The 17,780-nt window shown below is 42.1% G+C and overlaps 1 protein-coding gene across 1 annotated transcript in view; it reads right to left on the bottom strand.

Annotated features, from left to right (window-relative positions):
- The window catches only part of OPRM1 (opioid receptor mu 1), a 268,289-nt gene extending 251,181 nt beyond the window's left edge, over window positions 1-17,108 (bottom strand). The window contains exon 1 of the mRNA XM_073627843.1: window positions 16,698-17,108. Coding sequence (XP_073483944.1) covers window positions 16,698-16,984 — 287 coding nt within the window. The 5' untranslated portion in view covers window positions 16,985-17,108. The remainder of the gene's footprint in view (window positions 1-16,697) is intronic.
- Between the last annotated feature and the right edge of the window lie 672 nt (window positions 17,109-17,780).

The following is a 17,780-nucleotide window of genomic DNA, read 5'->3' as shown; positions in this document are numbered from 1 at the left end:
CACACTTAACCCCTTGATGGCCCCCTAGTGTTTAACCCCTTCCCTGCCAGTGTCATTTATACAGTTATTAGTGACTATTTGTAGCTCTGATCGCTGTATAAATGTCAATAGTCCCAAAATAGTGTCAAAAGTGTCCGATCTGTCAGCCATAATGTTGCAGTCCTGATAAAAATTGCAGATCGCCGCCATTAGTAAAAAAAAAACATAATAATAAAAATGCATAAATCTATCCCCTATTTTGTAAATGTTATAACTTTTGCGCAAACCAACCAATATACACTTATTGCGATTTCTTTTACCAAAAATATGTATAAGAATACATATCGGCCTAAACTGTGGAAGAAATTTTTTTTTTTATATATATATATTTTTTGGGGATATTTATTATAGCAAAAAGTAAAAAATATTGCTTTTTTTTCAAAACTTTCGGTCTTTTTTTGTTTATAGGACAAAAAATAAAAACCGCAGAGGTGATCAAATTCCAACAAAGAAAGCTCTATTTGTGGAAAAAAAAAGACGTCAATTTTGTTTGGGTACAATGTCGCACGACCACGCAATTGTCAGCTAAAGCAACGCAGTGCCGAATCGCAGAAAATGCTCTGGTCAGGAAGGGGGTAAATCGTTCTGGGGCTGAAGTGGTTAAAATGTAACATAGAAAGAATTCAATATGACCTTCACCAAATCTGAGAGAAATGAAACTGCGAGCTCATATATGGAGTCTGATTTTTTTAAAGAAACTCAATTTTTTCATAGAATTTATTATGCACACACCATGCTTGTGGTGATGAGCACAATAGTGGTAGCATAACATGCAGCTAATTTATTAACAAATGATTTGCTATGTTATGCACACTCCACTGATCAAGCATACTTCAGCTAAGTACATAGCTTCCCACTTATCCTCATTTGGACTCTCCCTCTTGGAACCAAATCCAGCTGCCCTCTTTCCTCCTCAGTACCCCCATTTAAAGGTCTGGAGTCCCACTTCATTTCTTCTTGCTCTGTCTAACTGGCAGCTTGCCAGAAATGTGTTCTTTACCTACATACATTATCCTTCATTCCTATTTCAGAAAGTTGAGAGGTATGGTGTACCTATATTACGAGCAGGATTTTCTCAACTATTTTAGAGCTTCTTATATCTCTTAGCTATTTTGGATTTGGGTTTCATATGGGAATGATACAGCATGAAGTACACACTAAAAACACTATGATAACCATGTAAAATCACTGACAGTAAAAAAAGCTATAGTGCATACCTTGTGATATGTCCCTGACTCCGCCCCCACTCTCGGTTGCATTCCATCTTCCCCTGGCCTTGATCACCTAGCTGGCATCATGGCTCTTGGCCCGAGCAGTTCGACCGCCCAGCGCCACACATCCTGTCTCCTCCTCCGGACCGGATGTGAGGCGATTGACGGGAACATGGGGTGCCTTCGGTTCTCTCTAGTCCCTGCCTCTGCTACCACCGCATTGGCCGAATGCCGCAACACCAGCGGCGTCAATTCCCATAAGGATGCTCGGTGCATGCGTGGTAGCCAGCGGCTGGACCGGTATGCATCACTTCTGCCCGGACTTGACGTATTTCTGGTGGGGGACCTATATTGCCCCGTACACACGGTCGGACTTTGTTCGGACATTCCGACAACAAAATCCTAGGATTTTTTCCGACAGATGTTGGCTCAAACTTGTCTTGCATACACATGGTCACACAAAGTTGTCGGAAAATCCGATCATTCTAAACGCGGTGACGTAAAACACGTATGTCGGGACTATAAACGGGGCAGTGGCCAATAGCTTTCATCCCTTTATTTATTCTGAGCATGCGTGGCACTTTGTCCGTCGGATTTGTGTACACACGATCGGAATTTCCGACAATGGATTTTGTTGTCGGAAAATGTTATATCCTGCTCTCAAACTTTGTGGGTCAGAAAATCCGATGGAAAATGTGTGATGGAGCCTACACACGGTCGGAATTTCCGACAACAAGGTCCTATCACACATTTTCCATCTGAAAATCCGACCGTGTGTACGGGGCATTACACACACAGCTGGGTCTGCGGTGTCAGCAGACGCTGACCAGCTTGTGTGAGGTGTTTTTTCTTTTACCCAGATGGCTTGTTTATATTATGTTTAAGGAAAGCTACCACCCTTACTCCTATTCCAATGACCCCCATAGTGGGGCTTTATGTATTGCCTCACAACAATTTTTCTAAAAACTCCTTCTATATATTTTTTTTTTTTTTGTATTTTACCCACTCTTAAATTTATTTTGGGGTATGGGTTTTGCATAATGCCTCCACAGTGCTATACCTATTTTGCTGGTCTTTAACATAAACTACCAGATATTACTGCTTACCAGCAAAGACACCATACATATACGTTTTGTTCAATATATCCTACTACCATCTGGAAAGCTGCGTTTTTTGTATTTTTACTTATACATTACCACCTCTCGCAATTATTAACAATAAGAGGCTCCCTGTTTCTTGTTTCTTATACTATTTTCTTAATTTAATTGCTACTGTTTAATTCCTTCTGGTTTTTCTTCTTTTTATAATTAATTTTTTGAATTTTTTTGGGGACAGCTTGGTCCCTTCTGTGTAATATCTTGGGGAACTAATGTCTCTTTCTTTACCAGACTATTTATTTTTATAAAAATATACCTTAACTCCTCTACTATACCACACTAGGTCTCCCAGCTACTTGGCTTTGCCGTCTGCCCCCGGGTGATCGTTTTTCTTTATGGGGATAGTGTGCACATGCTGAGCTCGATTGGAGCAAATTTTTCATTTTCTATTAAAATGATTTATGTGTTTTTCTTTGTTATATTTGTGTTTATATGTTGCTATACCATATACTTATTGGTGTATTTTTCTTATGTATACCATCAGAATTTTCTAGGCTCCTGAAGAAGCGTTCTTCATACGTGCAACATGTCAAGCTTTTAAGAAAAAAACATACCTGGACTCACAAGCTGACCCTCAATTTGCTTATATACATCCTTAATCGGAGCATCCTTATGGGAATTCGTTCTCTACCTGTTTTTGGATATATTGTTCTATATATATATATATATATATATATATAATGTATTTAGCGGTGTTCTGGTCATGTGTGGGGTATATAATACCAATTGTATGGTAATTTTGTTTGTGTTACGCTGTGATTTGCATTAATTGTTTTCCTTTCTTTTTAAAAAAGTTATACCCAAATAAAACAATTTTACCTTTTATAGACAATATATCTGTGTGCCCATAAAGTCCATTTCTTAGTTGTTTAGGTCTCATATGTTTAATATCGGGATGCTGGCACAGTGCTATTTATGTACCTACAGTGTCACCCTGTTTTAGGTACATATTTATTTGGGAATTGCCTAAATTCCTTACCTAGTGGTTGGTGCCCCAGGTTGGGTCCGGCTGTGGTATGGGGCATCCTAGGTATCTGGCCTGAATGTAATGGGAGTGAGACCTTAAGAGGAAGCTGCACAGTGTAAGATTCCCATGAGTCCGAGGACAAAATGTCATGGAGTATGCAGAACGTGAATGTTAACTGGGTCACTGAAGAGAGTGATGGAATTTAGGCTGGTGAAGTCCAATATATGCCTTATGTTGCCGAGTCAGAAATGCTACACAGTTTATTAATGGGCTGAAGTGAAGGTTCTTGGCCAGAGAGTCACAAAGAGAGAAATTGAGAGAGAATAATGGAGAGTGCTGCCTTAATGCAGCCTCGTGCATTTCTAGGCAATTCTTCCTTAGGGGGCGAAAGTAAAAACATCATGGCCTTCCCCCGTCTAAGGGTTGTTTTACTAAAACTTAAGAGTGCAAAATCTGGTGCAGAACCAGCTTCCAGGTTTTTTGTCAAAGCTTAATTGAACAAGCTGAAGTTAGAAGCTGATTGGCTACCTTGTTCAGCTGCATCAGATTTTGCACTCTCAAGATTTAGTAAATCAACCCCATAGGCTTTCTTATTTGCTTTCAGAGCACAGATATGAGCTGCTCATTGTATGGTGCATATGTCTGGAGATTCATGCTTCTATACTGGAAATTATGGCAAAATGGCAAAACAATTATCCTGGCCACAATAGCAACCTATCTATCATGATGGTAAACAATATTTTCCATCCATTTTTTTTTATTAGTCTGCAGATAACTTTATAATTCACTTGAAAATGACATGGTCATTAATATGGGCAGCCACTTTAACATGGACAGTATTTCTTACATGATGGGGACTGTAACATATGCACTGAGTATGATAGAAAAGTTTGGCATAAGTTAATAGAGTGATCATTTTGTTGGGTGCACGACGTTCAATATTCTCATGTGAACCTACACGAGAAGCATGGCAATCATATTCATAGAGATTTCTACCTGCTCATTTACATTTCCTTCTTCTATATAATGAGGTTCATTAAAGCAAACCTTGCAGTAAAATGATTTGATCACAGCATACTAATAGCTAAAAATTGCAGCTGTAAAAAAAAAAAAAAAACATAGTTACCTTACCCTATCATCCCAAATTTCAAACCATGTATGGCCGGCTTTACTCCAGTAATCCATTCATGGACAAGGCAAATATCTGTTTGCTATTTTCTTTGCCATGTATGTGACTGAGTGTTCAAAATGAACACATCTTCACTACTAAATATGTGCATTCTCTGATATTTACACAAATCAATTCTACTGTGTGTTAAAAACAGAAAATCCTATTTCACTTTGTTGAAATAGATACATAAATACAGTACTGTTTCTTATATAAGTCAAAATGCTTAACTGCAATCACAGCAAGCATAAGTAACATGAGGAACCCAGCAACGCAGGGAATCCATATAATGTACACATTCACTATGCTGAGATGAGAAAGAGGGACACCATTTTCACCAAGTATGTAGACAAAGGACACAGTCCTGGCTTCCCCTAGCTATCCAAACCATGAGGGAATCAAACAGAACTCCAGCCAAAAATTACAAGATAAAAAATAATAGCCCATTAAAAGATAAAAAAAAAAACTTCTTGTGTTGCAATATTCACTTTCAATCCGGAGCTCTCCCCTGCAGTACTTTTTTCCATCACCAGATGGCCAGCATCATTCAACCTTCTGAGCCCAGTTTGTCCCGAACTTATCAGCAGTAGGGATGAGCTTCGAGTTCGGGTCGAACTCATGTTCGACTCGAACATTGGCTGTTCGCAAGTTCGCAGAAAGGCAAACAATTTGGGGTGTTTGCGGCAAATTAGAATGCCGCGGAACACCCTTTAAACGTCTATGGGAGAAATCAAAAGTGCAAATTTTAAAGGCTTATATGCAAGTTATTGTCATAAAAAGTGTTTGGGGACCTGGGTCCTGCCCCAGGGGACATGGATCAATGCAAAAAAAAGTTTTAAAAATGGCAGTTTTTTCAGGAGCAGTGATTTTAATAATGCTTAAAGTCAAACAATAAAAGTGTAATATCCCTTTAAATTTTGTAGCTGGGGGGTGTCTATAGTATGCCTGTAAAGGGGCGCATGTTTCCTGTGTTTAGAACAGTCTGACAGCAAAATGAAGGAAGGAAAAAACCCATTTAAAACTACTCGCGGCTATTGCATTGCCGGTCCGACAATACTCATAGAAGTTCATTGATAAAAACGGCATGGGAATTCCCCACAGGGGAACCCCGAACCAAAATTAAAAAAAAAATGACGTGGGGGTCCCCCTAAATTCCATACCAGGCCCTTCAGGTCTGGTATGGATATTAAGGGGAACCCCGGCCAAAATTTAAAAAAAAAATGACGTGGGGTTCCCCCAAATTCCATACCAGACCTGAAGGGTCTGGTATGGATTTTAAGGGGAACCCCGCTCCAAAAAAAACAAAAAAACGGCGTGGGTCCCCCCAAGAATCCATACCAGACCCTTATCCGAGCACTCAACCTGGCAGGCCGCAGGAAAAGAGGGGGGGCGAGAGTGCGGCCCCCCCCTCCTGAACCGTACCAGGCCACATGCCCTCAACATTGGGAGGGTGCTTTGGGGTAGCCCCCCAAAACACCTTGTCCCCATGTTGATGAGGACAAGGGCCTCATCTCCACAACCCTGGCCGGTGGTTGTGGGGGTCTGCGGGCGGGGGGCTTTTCGGAATCTGGAAGCCCCCTTTAACAAGGGGACCCCCAGATCCAGGCCCCCCCCGTGTGAAATGGTAAGGGGGTACTTACCCCTACCATTTCACTAAAAAACTGTCAAAAATGTTAAAAATGACAAGAGACAGTTTTTGACAATTCCTTTATTTAAATGCTTCTTCTTTCTTCTATCTTTCTTCATCTTCTTCTTCTTCTGGTTCTTCTGGTTCTTCCTCCGGCATTCTCGTCCAGCATCTCCTCCACTGCGTCTTCTATCTTCTTCTCCTCGGGCCGCTCCGCACCCATGGCATGGGGGGAGGCTCCTGCTCTTCTCTTCATCTTCTTCATCTTCTTCTTCATCTTCTTCTCTTCTTCTTTTCTTCTCTTCTTCTCTTCTTCATTTTCTTCTCCGGGCCGCTCCGCATCCATGTTGGCATGGAGGGAGGCTCCCGCTGTGTGATGGCGTCTCCTCGTGTGACGGTTCTTAAATAACGGGGGGCGGGGCCACCCGGTGACCCCGCCCCCCTCTGACGCACGGGACATGACGGGACTTCCCTGTGGCATTCCCCGTGACATCACAGGGAAGTCCCGTCAAGTCACCGTGCATCAGAGGGGGGCGGGGTCACGAGGTGGCCCCGCCCCCCGTTATTTAAGAACCGTCAGACGAGGAGACCCGTCACACAGCGGGAGCCTCCCTCCATGCCAGCATGGATGCGGAGCGGCCCGGAGAAGAAAATGAAGAAGAGAAGAAGAGAAGAAAAGAAGAAGAGAAGAAGATGAAGAAGATGAAGAGAAGAGCGGGAGCCTCCCCCCATGCCATGGGTGCGGAGCGGCCCGAGGAGAAGAAGATAGAAGAGGCCGCGGAGGAGATGCTGGACGAGAACGCCGGAGGAAGAACCAGAAGAGCCAGAAGAACCAGAAGAAGAAGATGAAGGAAGATAGAAGAAAGAACCACCTGGTGACCCCGCCCCCCTCTGATGCACGGTGACTTGACGGAACTTCCCTGTGATGTCACGGGGAATGCCACAGGGAAGTCCCGTCATGTCCCGTGTGTCAGAGGGGGCGGGGTCACCGGGTGGCCCCGCCCCCCCCCCCGTTATTTAAGAACCGTCAGACGAGGAGACGCCGTCACACAGCGGGAGCCTCCCTCCATGCCAGCATGGATGCGGAGCGGGCCGGAGAAGAAAATGAAGAAGAGAAGAAGAGAAGAAAAGAAGAAGAGAAGAAGATGATGATGATGAAGAGAAGAGCGGGAGCCTCCCCCCATGCCATGGGTGCGGAGCGGCCCGAGGAGAAGAAGATAGAAGATGTCGCGGAGGAGATGCTGGACGAGAACGCCGGAGGAAGAACCAGAAGAACCAGAAGAAGAAGAAGATGAAGGAAGATAGAAGAAAGAAGAAAGAAGAAGCATTTAAATAAAGGAATTGTCAAAAACTGTCTCTTGTAATTTTTAACATTTTTGACAGTTTTTTAGTGAAATGGTAGTGGTAAGTACCCCCTTACCATTTCACACAGGGGGGAGGGCCGGGATCTGGGGGTCCCCTTGTTAAAGGGGGCTTCCAGATTCCGATAAGCCCCCCGCCCGCAGACCCCCACAACCACCGGCCAGGGTTGTGGGGATGAGGCCCTTGTCCTCATCAACATGGGGACAAGGTGTTTTGGGGGGCTACCCCAAAGCACCCTCCCAATGTTGAGGGCATGTGGCCTGGTACGGTTCAGGAGGGGGGGGCGCTCTCTCGTCCCCCCCTCTTTTCCTGCGGCCTGCCAGGTTGCGTGCTCGGATAAGGGTCTGGTATGGATTCTTGGGGGGGGCCCACGCTGTTTTTGTTTTTTTTTTTTGACGCGGGGTTCCCCTTAAAATCCGTACCAGACCTGAAGGGTCTGGTATGGAATTTAGGGGGACCCCCACGTCATTTTTTTTTTTTAATTTTGGTTCGGGGTTCCCCTGTGGGGAATTCCCATGCCGTTTTTATCAATGAACTTCTATGTGTATTGTCGGACCGGCAATGCAATAGCCGCGAGTAGTTTTAAATGGGTTTTTTCCTTCGAAATGTCATTTTACTGTCAGACTGTTCTAAACACAGGAAACATGCGCCCCTTTACAGGCATACTATAGACACCCCCCAGCTACGAAATTTAAAGGGATATTACACTTTTATTGTTTGACTTTAAGCATTATTAAAATCACTGCTCCTGAAAAAACGGCCATTTTTAAAACTTTTTTTTGCATTGATCCATGTCCCCTGGGGCAGGACCCAGGTCCCCAAACACTTTTTATGACAATAACTTGCATATAAGCCTTTAAAATTAGCACTTTTGATTATTCATGTTTGTGTCCCATAGACTTTAACGGTGTTCGCGTGTTCGAACAAACTTTTTTCCTGTTCGCATGTTCTGGTGCGAACCGAACAGGGGGGTGTTTGGCTCATCCCTAATCAGCAGTATTTAGCAGTCTTGTAACTTCTATCAGTGTCCTGTTTTCATTTTCCTCTGACTATCTTATGAGGCTGCATGACCTCTGACCCTCTGTCTGGACAGCACTGATTGTCCCTGTGCTGATCACATGCACCCTCCCCCCCCAAAAAAAAAAACTCTTTAGCAATACAGACTAAACTGAGCATGTGCAGAATGCCTTGAAGTCTCCGTACTATCAGCAGATGGATTGGGGACTGTAAAAGAAGGGGAGGATCAGAGAAGACAGGATCAAACAGCCTTTTTACACAATGTGCAGGATTAACCCCTTAGGTTCCACAGTGAGTATAACAAGCATGCTTTACTGCATATACATGCATATGTTGGTGCTATATAAATCCTGTATTATAATAATAATAATAATAATATACAGACCGATTGTACTGTTGTGGGTTTAGTAACACTTTACTACAAAATAGGATTGGTTAAATCCACAAAGTGATTTTTTATCATTATATTTGATTTATACTATTTTTTCAAAGTAACAAAGGCAATAATGTACACATTGTACAGGTTTGATCAAAGGTTTGTAATATAACACTTTGGGTAGATAAATTGTGCACATTATAGAGGTCTTTATATCAGACAAAAGGGGGAAAATTGAAAACAGAATGGATTAGGTTCTGAGGAGAGACAATCCCTTCAAAGGTACGGCAGTGATAGTGTGTTGGTCACCATGCATACTGATCTAGGTTGAATGCTAATCCATACAGACAGCAACAGAGCAGCTAGCAATGTTGGGCTACCGACAGACAGTAAAGTTTGTAGAAAACCAGGAATCAGCTTGATAAATAGGTAGAAAAAAAAATTCAGTTTCATTCATGTGTATAGTTCATCATTTAGCAGCGATCTTGAAATCATTCTATAACAAAGGTTCAATGGACAGGTTAAAAGCTGTTTAATGCACGCATTACACGTCCGCAGAGTGTCCTATGTAATCTAACAATGCCAGTGTTGCTATTTTATAATAGAATGTTCCACAAAATTGAATCATAAGGAGAAGAACCATGTGGGAATACTTCCTCCTGATCTGGATGTTATTTTGGTATAAAAAATCCTCTGTTTCGCTTGAGGCGTTCTGTTTTGAAGAATAATGTTCCAAGTACAGAAATCAGCAACTGTATGTTGTTTGCTCATTTCTCATACCACAAATGTGTGTTATTTGTTGCTTCTGTTGTTTTCTGTTCTGCTGCCAATTACATTTGGAAATCCAATGTCCTTTAGATGGCAGCCTTTACACATCAACTGTGCTAAATGGAATTCTAGAAATTTGCTTTCCTGTTCTGTTGTAGTCAAAACATATGTTTTCTTTTTTTTCTTTTTTTTTTGTTATTTGGTTTTATTCTAATCATATAATGGGGTCTACTGAAGTGAAATAACCGATTTTTATTTTGCTCAAGTTGTCCAATTTAAAAAAAATCTATTTTATAAAATGTGAAAGCAAAGTATAAAAACATGCTAAAAAGTTGATGGAAGAAAAAATAACCAACAAAAATGAAACAATTACACAACAACAAAAAGGAAAAATTATGTAGTCAGTTCCTGATTTAGCTACCCTCCACCAGGTGATGTACGTTATCTGTTAAAATTTCAGACAAGTAACCAGGAAGATATGTATACACTGGCAACATGAACAAAATAGTTTTTGCTGGATTATTTAAATTGTTTGACAAAATATAGGAAGACAAGCAGATGGATTGCCTGAAAGAGGTTTTTAAAGTGACAATGTCATTAGAACAACCAACTTTATCTAAAGTCAGTAAAAGTACATGTTGTATACTTACCCTTCCAGGGGTAAAGCATGAAATGAAATTATTGGAAAGTGTGTGTTAACTCTGCCGTAAAGCTGATCCCCAGCTGCTGCAAACATCCTGCACACTCAGGGGTTAAAATAATTGCTTCCGACACCAGTGGCGGCCTGTCCATAAGGGGTGCAGGGGCGCCGCCCCCCCCAATCCATGCACCCGGCCCCTAATCTACATGCAGGGAGCCAGACGCATGGATTTCAATGGGGTTTATTTTTTTTTTTTTTTTTATGCACATGATTAGAGCCTGAGGCTCTAACTGGCTTCAAAAAAGGGGGGGCTCGGGGCTCAGATCACTGCGCCCTGAGCCCACCCAGTTGTATGACAATAGCGAATTAATATCCAATATTTTCTTCCTGATTCTTCCCCTGGCCAATCAGGAAGCAGGTCTTAACACCCGATTGACTGAGAGGAGAAGCGATTGTATTGGTCACCGAGGAGGAAGCGACTCAGGGTGAAGCCGCCATGAAGCTGCCCAGGAGGAGGAGATGCAGATTGAAGCCGCAGAGATGCAGGAAGGAGCTTACACTGCCCGCGACCTAGACGGGGTAAGTGCGAGGATGGTGGGCAGACGAATGAGCGAGGAGGAGGTTTGAATGTTTGATTGACCGACTGACCGAACAGGGGGGTGGCTTTTTTTTTTTTTGCTGCCCCAGCCCCCCAAAAAATGGAGAACCTACCGCTACTGACTGACAGCCTACACTGGAATTCTGACTGCCATCTCCTACACCACTTCAGTATGCACAAACTGGTGGGAGGAACAGCGTGCAGCGAGAGAATCAACACACCTGGAAGTAGCAAACCGGCGTCATGTCTGGTTCCTCTCTCCCCTCACTCTACCTATTGGTACAGTGCAAGTGGAGAGGGGATAGATCGGTGGCAGCAGCAATGTGGGCTGGATGTGTAGTGCCCACAGCGCTGATATGTGCCCATTCCAGCCATCCATACCCAGCCATCCATAGCCATCCATGCTCAGCATACCCATCCATACTCAGCATACTCACCCATCCATCCATACTCAGCATACTTATCCATTCATCCATGCTCACCCATCCATGCTCAGCATACCCATCCATACTCAGCATACTCATCCATCCATCCATGCTCACCCATCCATACTCAGCATACTCATTCATCCATCCATGCTCACCCATCCATACTCAGCATACTCATCCATCCGTCCATGCTCAGCCATCCATACTCAGTATACTCATCCATCCATGCTCACCTATCCATACTCAGCATACTCAGCCATCCATGCTCAGCATACTCATCCATCCATCCTCTTTCATCCATCCATGCTAACCCATCCATACTCATCCATCCATCCATGCTCACCCATCCATACTCATCCATACTCAGCATACTCATTCATCCATGCTCAGCCATCCATACTGAGCATACTCATCCATACTCAGCATACTCATCCATCCATCCATGCTCAGCCATCCATACTCAGCATACTCATCCATCCATGCTCAGCCATCCATACTCAGCGTACTCATCCATCCATCCATACTCAGCCATCCATACTCAGCATACTCATCCATCCATTCATGCTCAGCCATCCATCCATCCTCAGCAATACTCATCCATCCATCCATGCTCAGCCATCCCATCCACCCCCATCCATAATTAGCCATACCCATCCATACTCAGCCATACCCAGCAATATCCAGCAATACTCAGCCGTACCCAGCCATACCTAGCCATACTCAGCCATACCCAGCCATACTCAGACATACCCAGCCATCCCAGCTGTACTCAGCCATACCCAGCCATCCAATCTATACCCAGCCATACTCAGCCGTACTCAGCCATACCCGACCATACTCAGCCATACTCATTCATGCTCAGCTATCCCCATCCACGGCTCATCCATCCCCATTCATGCTCATCCATGCCACATCAGTTATCATCCATGCCACATCCATGCCACTACAGTGCCTCACAAAAGTGTAATAGGTAGTCAAATTAGATTTGAAACTTATGTCCCTAGAACACCTGATGGTGCTCCCTGCATGTTGAGCCTCTGTATGTGGCCACGCTGTGGAAAAGTCTCACACATGTGGTATTGCCGTGCTCAGGAGGAGTAGGAGAATCTATTATTGGGGTGTAATTTTTGGTATGTACATGCTATGTGTTAGAAACATTGTGTAAATGGACAACGTTGTGTAAAAAAAAAATGCGTTTTAATTTTTTTTATACATTTTCCAAAAACTTGTACAAAAAAATGACAAAATTCAAAAGACTCGATATGCCACATAGATTATACATTTGGTTGTTTTCTTTCCAAAATTGAGTCATTTTTGGGGCGTTTTCATTGTCCTGGTTCTCCAGGGCCTTCAAAAGTGTAAGAGGTAGTCAAGAAATTATATGTGTAATTTATGCTCTAAGAACGCCTGATGGCACTTCCTGCGTATTGGGCCTCTGTATGTGGCACGCTGTGTAAAAGTCTCACACATGTGGTATCGCCATACTCAGGAGGAATAGCAGAATTTGTTTTGGGGTGTAATTTGTGCTATGCATATGCTGTGTGTGAGAAATAACCTGCTAATATAACAATTTTGTGGGGAAAAAAAATCTTGATTTTGCAAAGAATTGTGGGAAAAAATTACAACTTCAAAAAACTCACCATGCCTCTTACTAAATACCTTTGAATGTCTACTTTCCAAAAAGGGGTCATTTGGTGGGTATTTGTACTTTCCTGGCTTGTTAGGGTCTCAAGAAATGAGAGGCCGTCAATACTTCAGGTGTGATCAATTTTCAGAGATTGGCACCATAGCTTGTGGACTCTATAACTTTCACAAAGACCAAATAATATACACCGATTTGGGTTATTTTTACCGAAGATATGTAGCGATATAAATTTTGGCCAAAATATATGAAGAAAATGTACTAATTTGCAAAATTTTATAACAGAAACAAAGAAAAATGCAATTTTTTATTTTTTATAGCGCAAAAAATAAAAAACCCAGCTGTGATTAAATACCACCAAAAGAAAGCTCTATTTGTGTGAAAAAAAGGACAAAAATTTCATATAGGTACAGTGTTGCATGACTGAGTAATTGTCATTCAAAATGTGAGAGCACCGAAAGCTGAAAATTGGTCTGGTTAAGAAGGGTTTTAAGTGCCCAGTGGGTAAGTGGTTAAAGAGAAACTCCAGCCCCCCCCCCCTCAAAAAAAAAGAACAGTCAGCAGCTACAAATACTGTAGTTGCTGACTTTTAATATAATAATACTTTCCCGTCTAGGGATACAGCGATGTCCTCACCCGAGCCAATTCTTCAGTCAGCTTTGGGTGCAGGTGCCAGCATAGCAAGTAAAGGAAACAGGAAGTAAGGCGCTTGTAAATGGTCCCAGAAGACTGCGGGGGCAGGAGGGGGCAGAACTTCCTTCTTAGACTGCCTGTCAAAACCAGGTACCCATTCCCAAAAAGTGCCAAATGTGGCAATGGGGGGGGGGGGTGTGCAAACAATTGAGCTTCCACCCTAACAACCGCACCATTTTAATTGAGCAAAATTGTCAGATGTAAGATTTTCCATGCGCTATATTACACAATTGGGGGAATTTACTAAAACTGGAGCACTCAGAATTTGGCACAGCTGTGCATTGTAGTAAATCAGCTTTTTCAACTTGTTCAGTTAAGCTTTGGCTAAAAAAACCTGGAAGCTAATTGGTTTCTATACAGAACTGCACCAAATTTTGCACTCTCTATTTTTAGTAAATAACCTCCAATATTTATTGCAGCCTTTCTACAAATAGGTCTCTATGCATAAATAATGTATTAGTGAGTTTCCACATGTGAATAGAAGCATTCATTACTGTTATGTATCTATTAATAATAGAGTAAGGGCTTATTAAACCCAAAAGCAAACATTTATTATATTGTAGCTTACCGAAGTGTGAGCTGGAGTTTGGCTTAGATTTGTTAGTATATTTAAATTCACTAGTCCATCTAACACTCTCCTCCTCCCAGACTGACAATGCTGCTGTCCAAAGGTTCCCCCTGTGCTCCTTCCTCCAGAGCGGGGCGGTACTCTAATATAGGAGATGTATTACTGGCCCGATCACCAGGTGAAAACAGAGGGAAACAAAGCCCAAAAAGAAAACTAATGCAGCCACCACCTCTAATGATTGGTAAGCTGCAATATATTACATTTTTGGTTTTCGGTTTTCTTCTTTAAATATGGACAGACCTATGCATGCATTTCAGGCTTTGGAGATCAGTTTATTAGTATCAAGTAATTTACTAATATGTATAAATTACTAGTGAAGCTGTTCTATTACTCATAACATGAGCATCTAACGTAATAACTTCTAGTATTAGAGTAGAGTGGTTAGACAAAAATACTAATGTTTGGTGGATTGCTGTTGCTATTATTATACTTTTTGTACCACCTTTTTTTATTAAGAAAACTGGGTTCATTAATGGTAGCTCCACCTACACTCAAGATTCTAGAGGCCCACTCAAAAGTGTTATTTTAGTTTTTGGTGGGTACCTGTGTGTTAAATAACCAGATTCTTACATCTCTTGGAGGTTCACCCATAGTAATTTGTATACATCCCTTACCATAGCAAAGATATCACTCTCTTATAGCTGGACTCCTAGAACATCTCTGTATTCAATAGTAAGTAGAATCCTTCAGAGAAGGAACCATCCTCTGGCTGGACCATAGCAGTTGGTTGGGATGTCATGCCACTGGAGTTCCCAAGAGATATAAGATGCAGAAGGGTTATTCAGTTTTTCGGCATCTATGCAAAACTGAAATATTAATCTTGGGTGGAGTTGCCCCCTTACACAGTTTTGGGATACCAAACCCAACTTCGTGTTTTTCTGCAATCAAATCCACTTAAAATAAAATAAAAATAATGAGCCTGACATATAGAGCAGTGAAAAAAAAAAAAAAAAAACAGGCTTACTAGAAGGGCAAAATGAAATACAAAAATACAGTAACCCAAAGAAAACAATCAGAATTGATCTACTGCATTTTGCACATCAATATTTCTCTTAAGGATTCAATATTAATTAAAATTACCGGTAAACAAATAACTTCTACCAGGTTTGCGAATGCATTTCATTTTGTTAATACTTGAAATTATATACATTAACAGCGTATGGGCAATGTTTCTTGATTAGATAAGAAGTCATTTTCCAGCCCTCTAAACATAATTACGCCAGACCAGTTAGTCAAATTAAGGGTTGCAAAAAGCGACTAATGCTTGCTTAGAAAGACTGACATGGTTGAGGAAGAGAGTGTGTAATGCAGGTTATCAAACATAAGCTAGTCCTCCTGTTTTCCTTCTGGGGGGGTCTGCTGTGTATTACGTCCTTGTCTTTACTACCATTATATGACATGAAAAAAAAAAAAAAACAACGTAGCCTCAGACAATTCCAGGCTCCTTGTCATGTCCTCATAAGTCACTGTCTTGTGTTGGTTATGTGATCAGCAGGAGGTTGATTTAGTCTCTCTGTACATTTCCTTTTCCTCAACCAGCACAGTGCTTATTGACCAATCTCACGCAAGCAATATCAAAGAAGAAACACATAGTAATTTCTGAGTTTACATGGAGAGAGGTGAAGAGAGGAGACAGGAGTCTTCTGTATGAGTATCTCTACCCATGTCTGCCAAGCTGAAACCTGGCATGGCTAGGTCAAATCACAATGCCCTAAGTGAATGAAGAAAATGTATGAGGCAAATAATGCACATAATGATTGCGCCTGTTTTTATTTTTTTTCACATAATCAATAAAAGCTAATGTATTCCCTTCCTTTTACACAAGTTAATAAGCTTATACTCTATGGCAATAGATAATTAGATCAAGCTGACGGAACCAATTCCTTCTCTAGCTTTACCTATTCCTGATTATAAGTCACTTAACCTGAATTTCTCACTTCTATCATTTCTTTCAGTGAACCCTTCACTAACACTTCTTTCTATGGAATGCTTCATTTCTCCTTCCAAATATCACTCCTCTACACCTCGCTGCCTCATAATAATTATCCTCCTATCACTTAACTCTTTCACCGCCATCCCCCTAGCTTACCAGCTCTATCAACTCTTCTTTAGATCACACAACCCCACTATGCCCACATTGGGTTCTTGCCCACATGGTGTTATTATCTACTTTATTGACTTCTGGCTTCTCATTCTTCAACTCTCCACATGCCAAATATTACTAACAACTGCTAATTACTTGGAGTATGGGAAGGAAACAGATAAGTCTGAGGTCTAAAGTTCCCCAGAGTGCAAGATACCAGCTGAAATGTTTTGAGGGGATAAAGGAGGGCAGGCATGCTGATGGCCAAGGGAGGGGGGCATCAATCTGCTTACCTGACAATGACATACATGACCAGAACGTTTCCAAAGAGCCCAACCACACAAATCATGGAGTAGAGAGCAGTGATGATGATTGCTATGATGATGGAGTTGGTGTCCTCAGGGGGGATTTCTCTTCCATTACATAGAAAGGACTGGTTCCCATCCAGTCTGGTCATGTTCCCCAGGACACCAAATGGACATCGCATGGCAGACAGGGTGGCATTAACATCTAGAGCGCCTGTGGTAGTGTTGAGATGACTGTCAGCAGGTGGCAAGGAGCTGTTCAAGGTAATGTCCATTTTGACAGTAGCAAGCGATACTTCAGAGGTAAGACAGGCTAGGATGTGACTGCTGTATGTATCCACAATCCCTTCAGTCTCTCTCACATCTTCCTCCTCCTCTTTTGCTACTTCCCCCTTCTCCTCTCCCCCTCCTCTTTACAGTCACAGAGAGAAACCTTTCAGCCTGCAAGTAACTAGGCAATGACAGAGAAGAGGAAACAAGCCTATGCTCTGGCTGCAGCTTTAAAGCTGAATAGTGTGCTCTCTATAGCTGCGTTCAGTGTCCAAGGGTTGACTTGTGCACTAGCTGCTACTTGCTGCATCCACATTGCATCCTCTTTGAACTCATCATCACAAATCTTCCTGAGCATCTCTCACATGCTTTGCCATCCTGTATATAAAGGATCGTGTTAGTAATGCTTGTTGGCACTTTTATTAAGCTCAGTGACAAATAAAAAATGAATGATAACCTTGGACTAATGCACTTCACCTAATATCATACAGTATCAGTGTTTCCAATGACCCTGAGAGATGTGCACAATCTCCTGACTCTGATCATCTGAGCAACAGATATGAAATACCTCAATCCTCTAGTCATGTTAGTGTAACAGCTGCCAGGGTGGCAGTAAGCTTCCAATCAATAAACCTTGTGGAAGCCCATGTAATGCAGAGATAAGGTTGTCAGCTCTCCCTGCATACACAGTGTTTCATTTACCTTGGCTATCATGACTGAAGTAGAGAGCTGAAGGGGACTCATGGAAACAAGCGTTCATTCCCACTGCACACATTATAGGCATCAAATGGAAAGCGTAGC

This window comes from Aquarana catesbeiana, linkage group LG04 (genome assembly GCF_042186555.1).
Source record: "Aquarana catesbeiana isolate 2022-GZ linkage group LG04, ASM4218655v1, whole genome shotgun sequence".
NCBI lineage: Eukaryota > Metazoa > Chordata > Amphibia > Anura > Ranidae > Aquarana > Aquarana catesbeiana.
The sequence above is the reverse complement of the archived record's forward strand: the minus strand, read 5'-3'. Positions and strand labels throughout refer to the sequence as shown.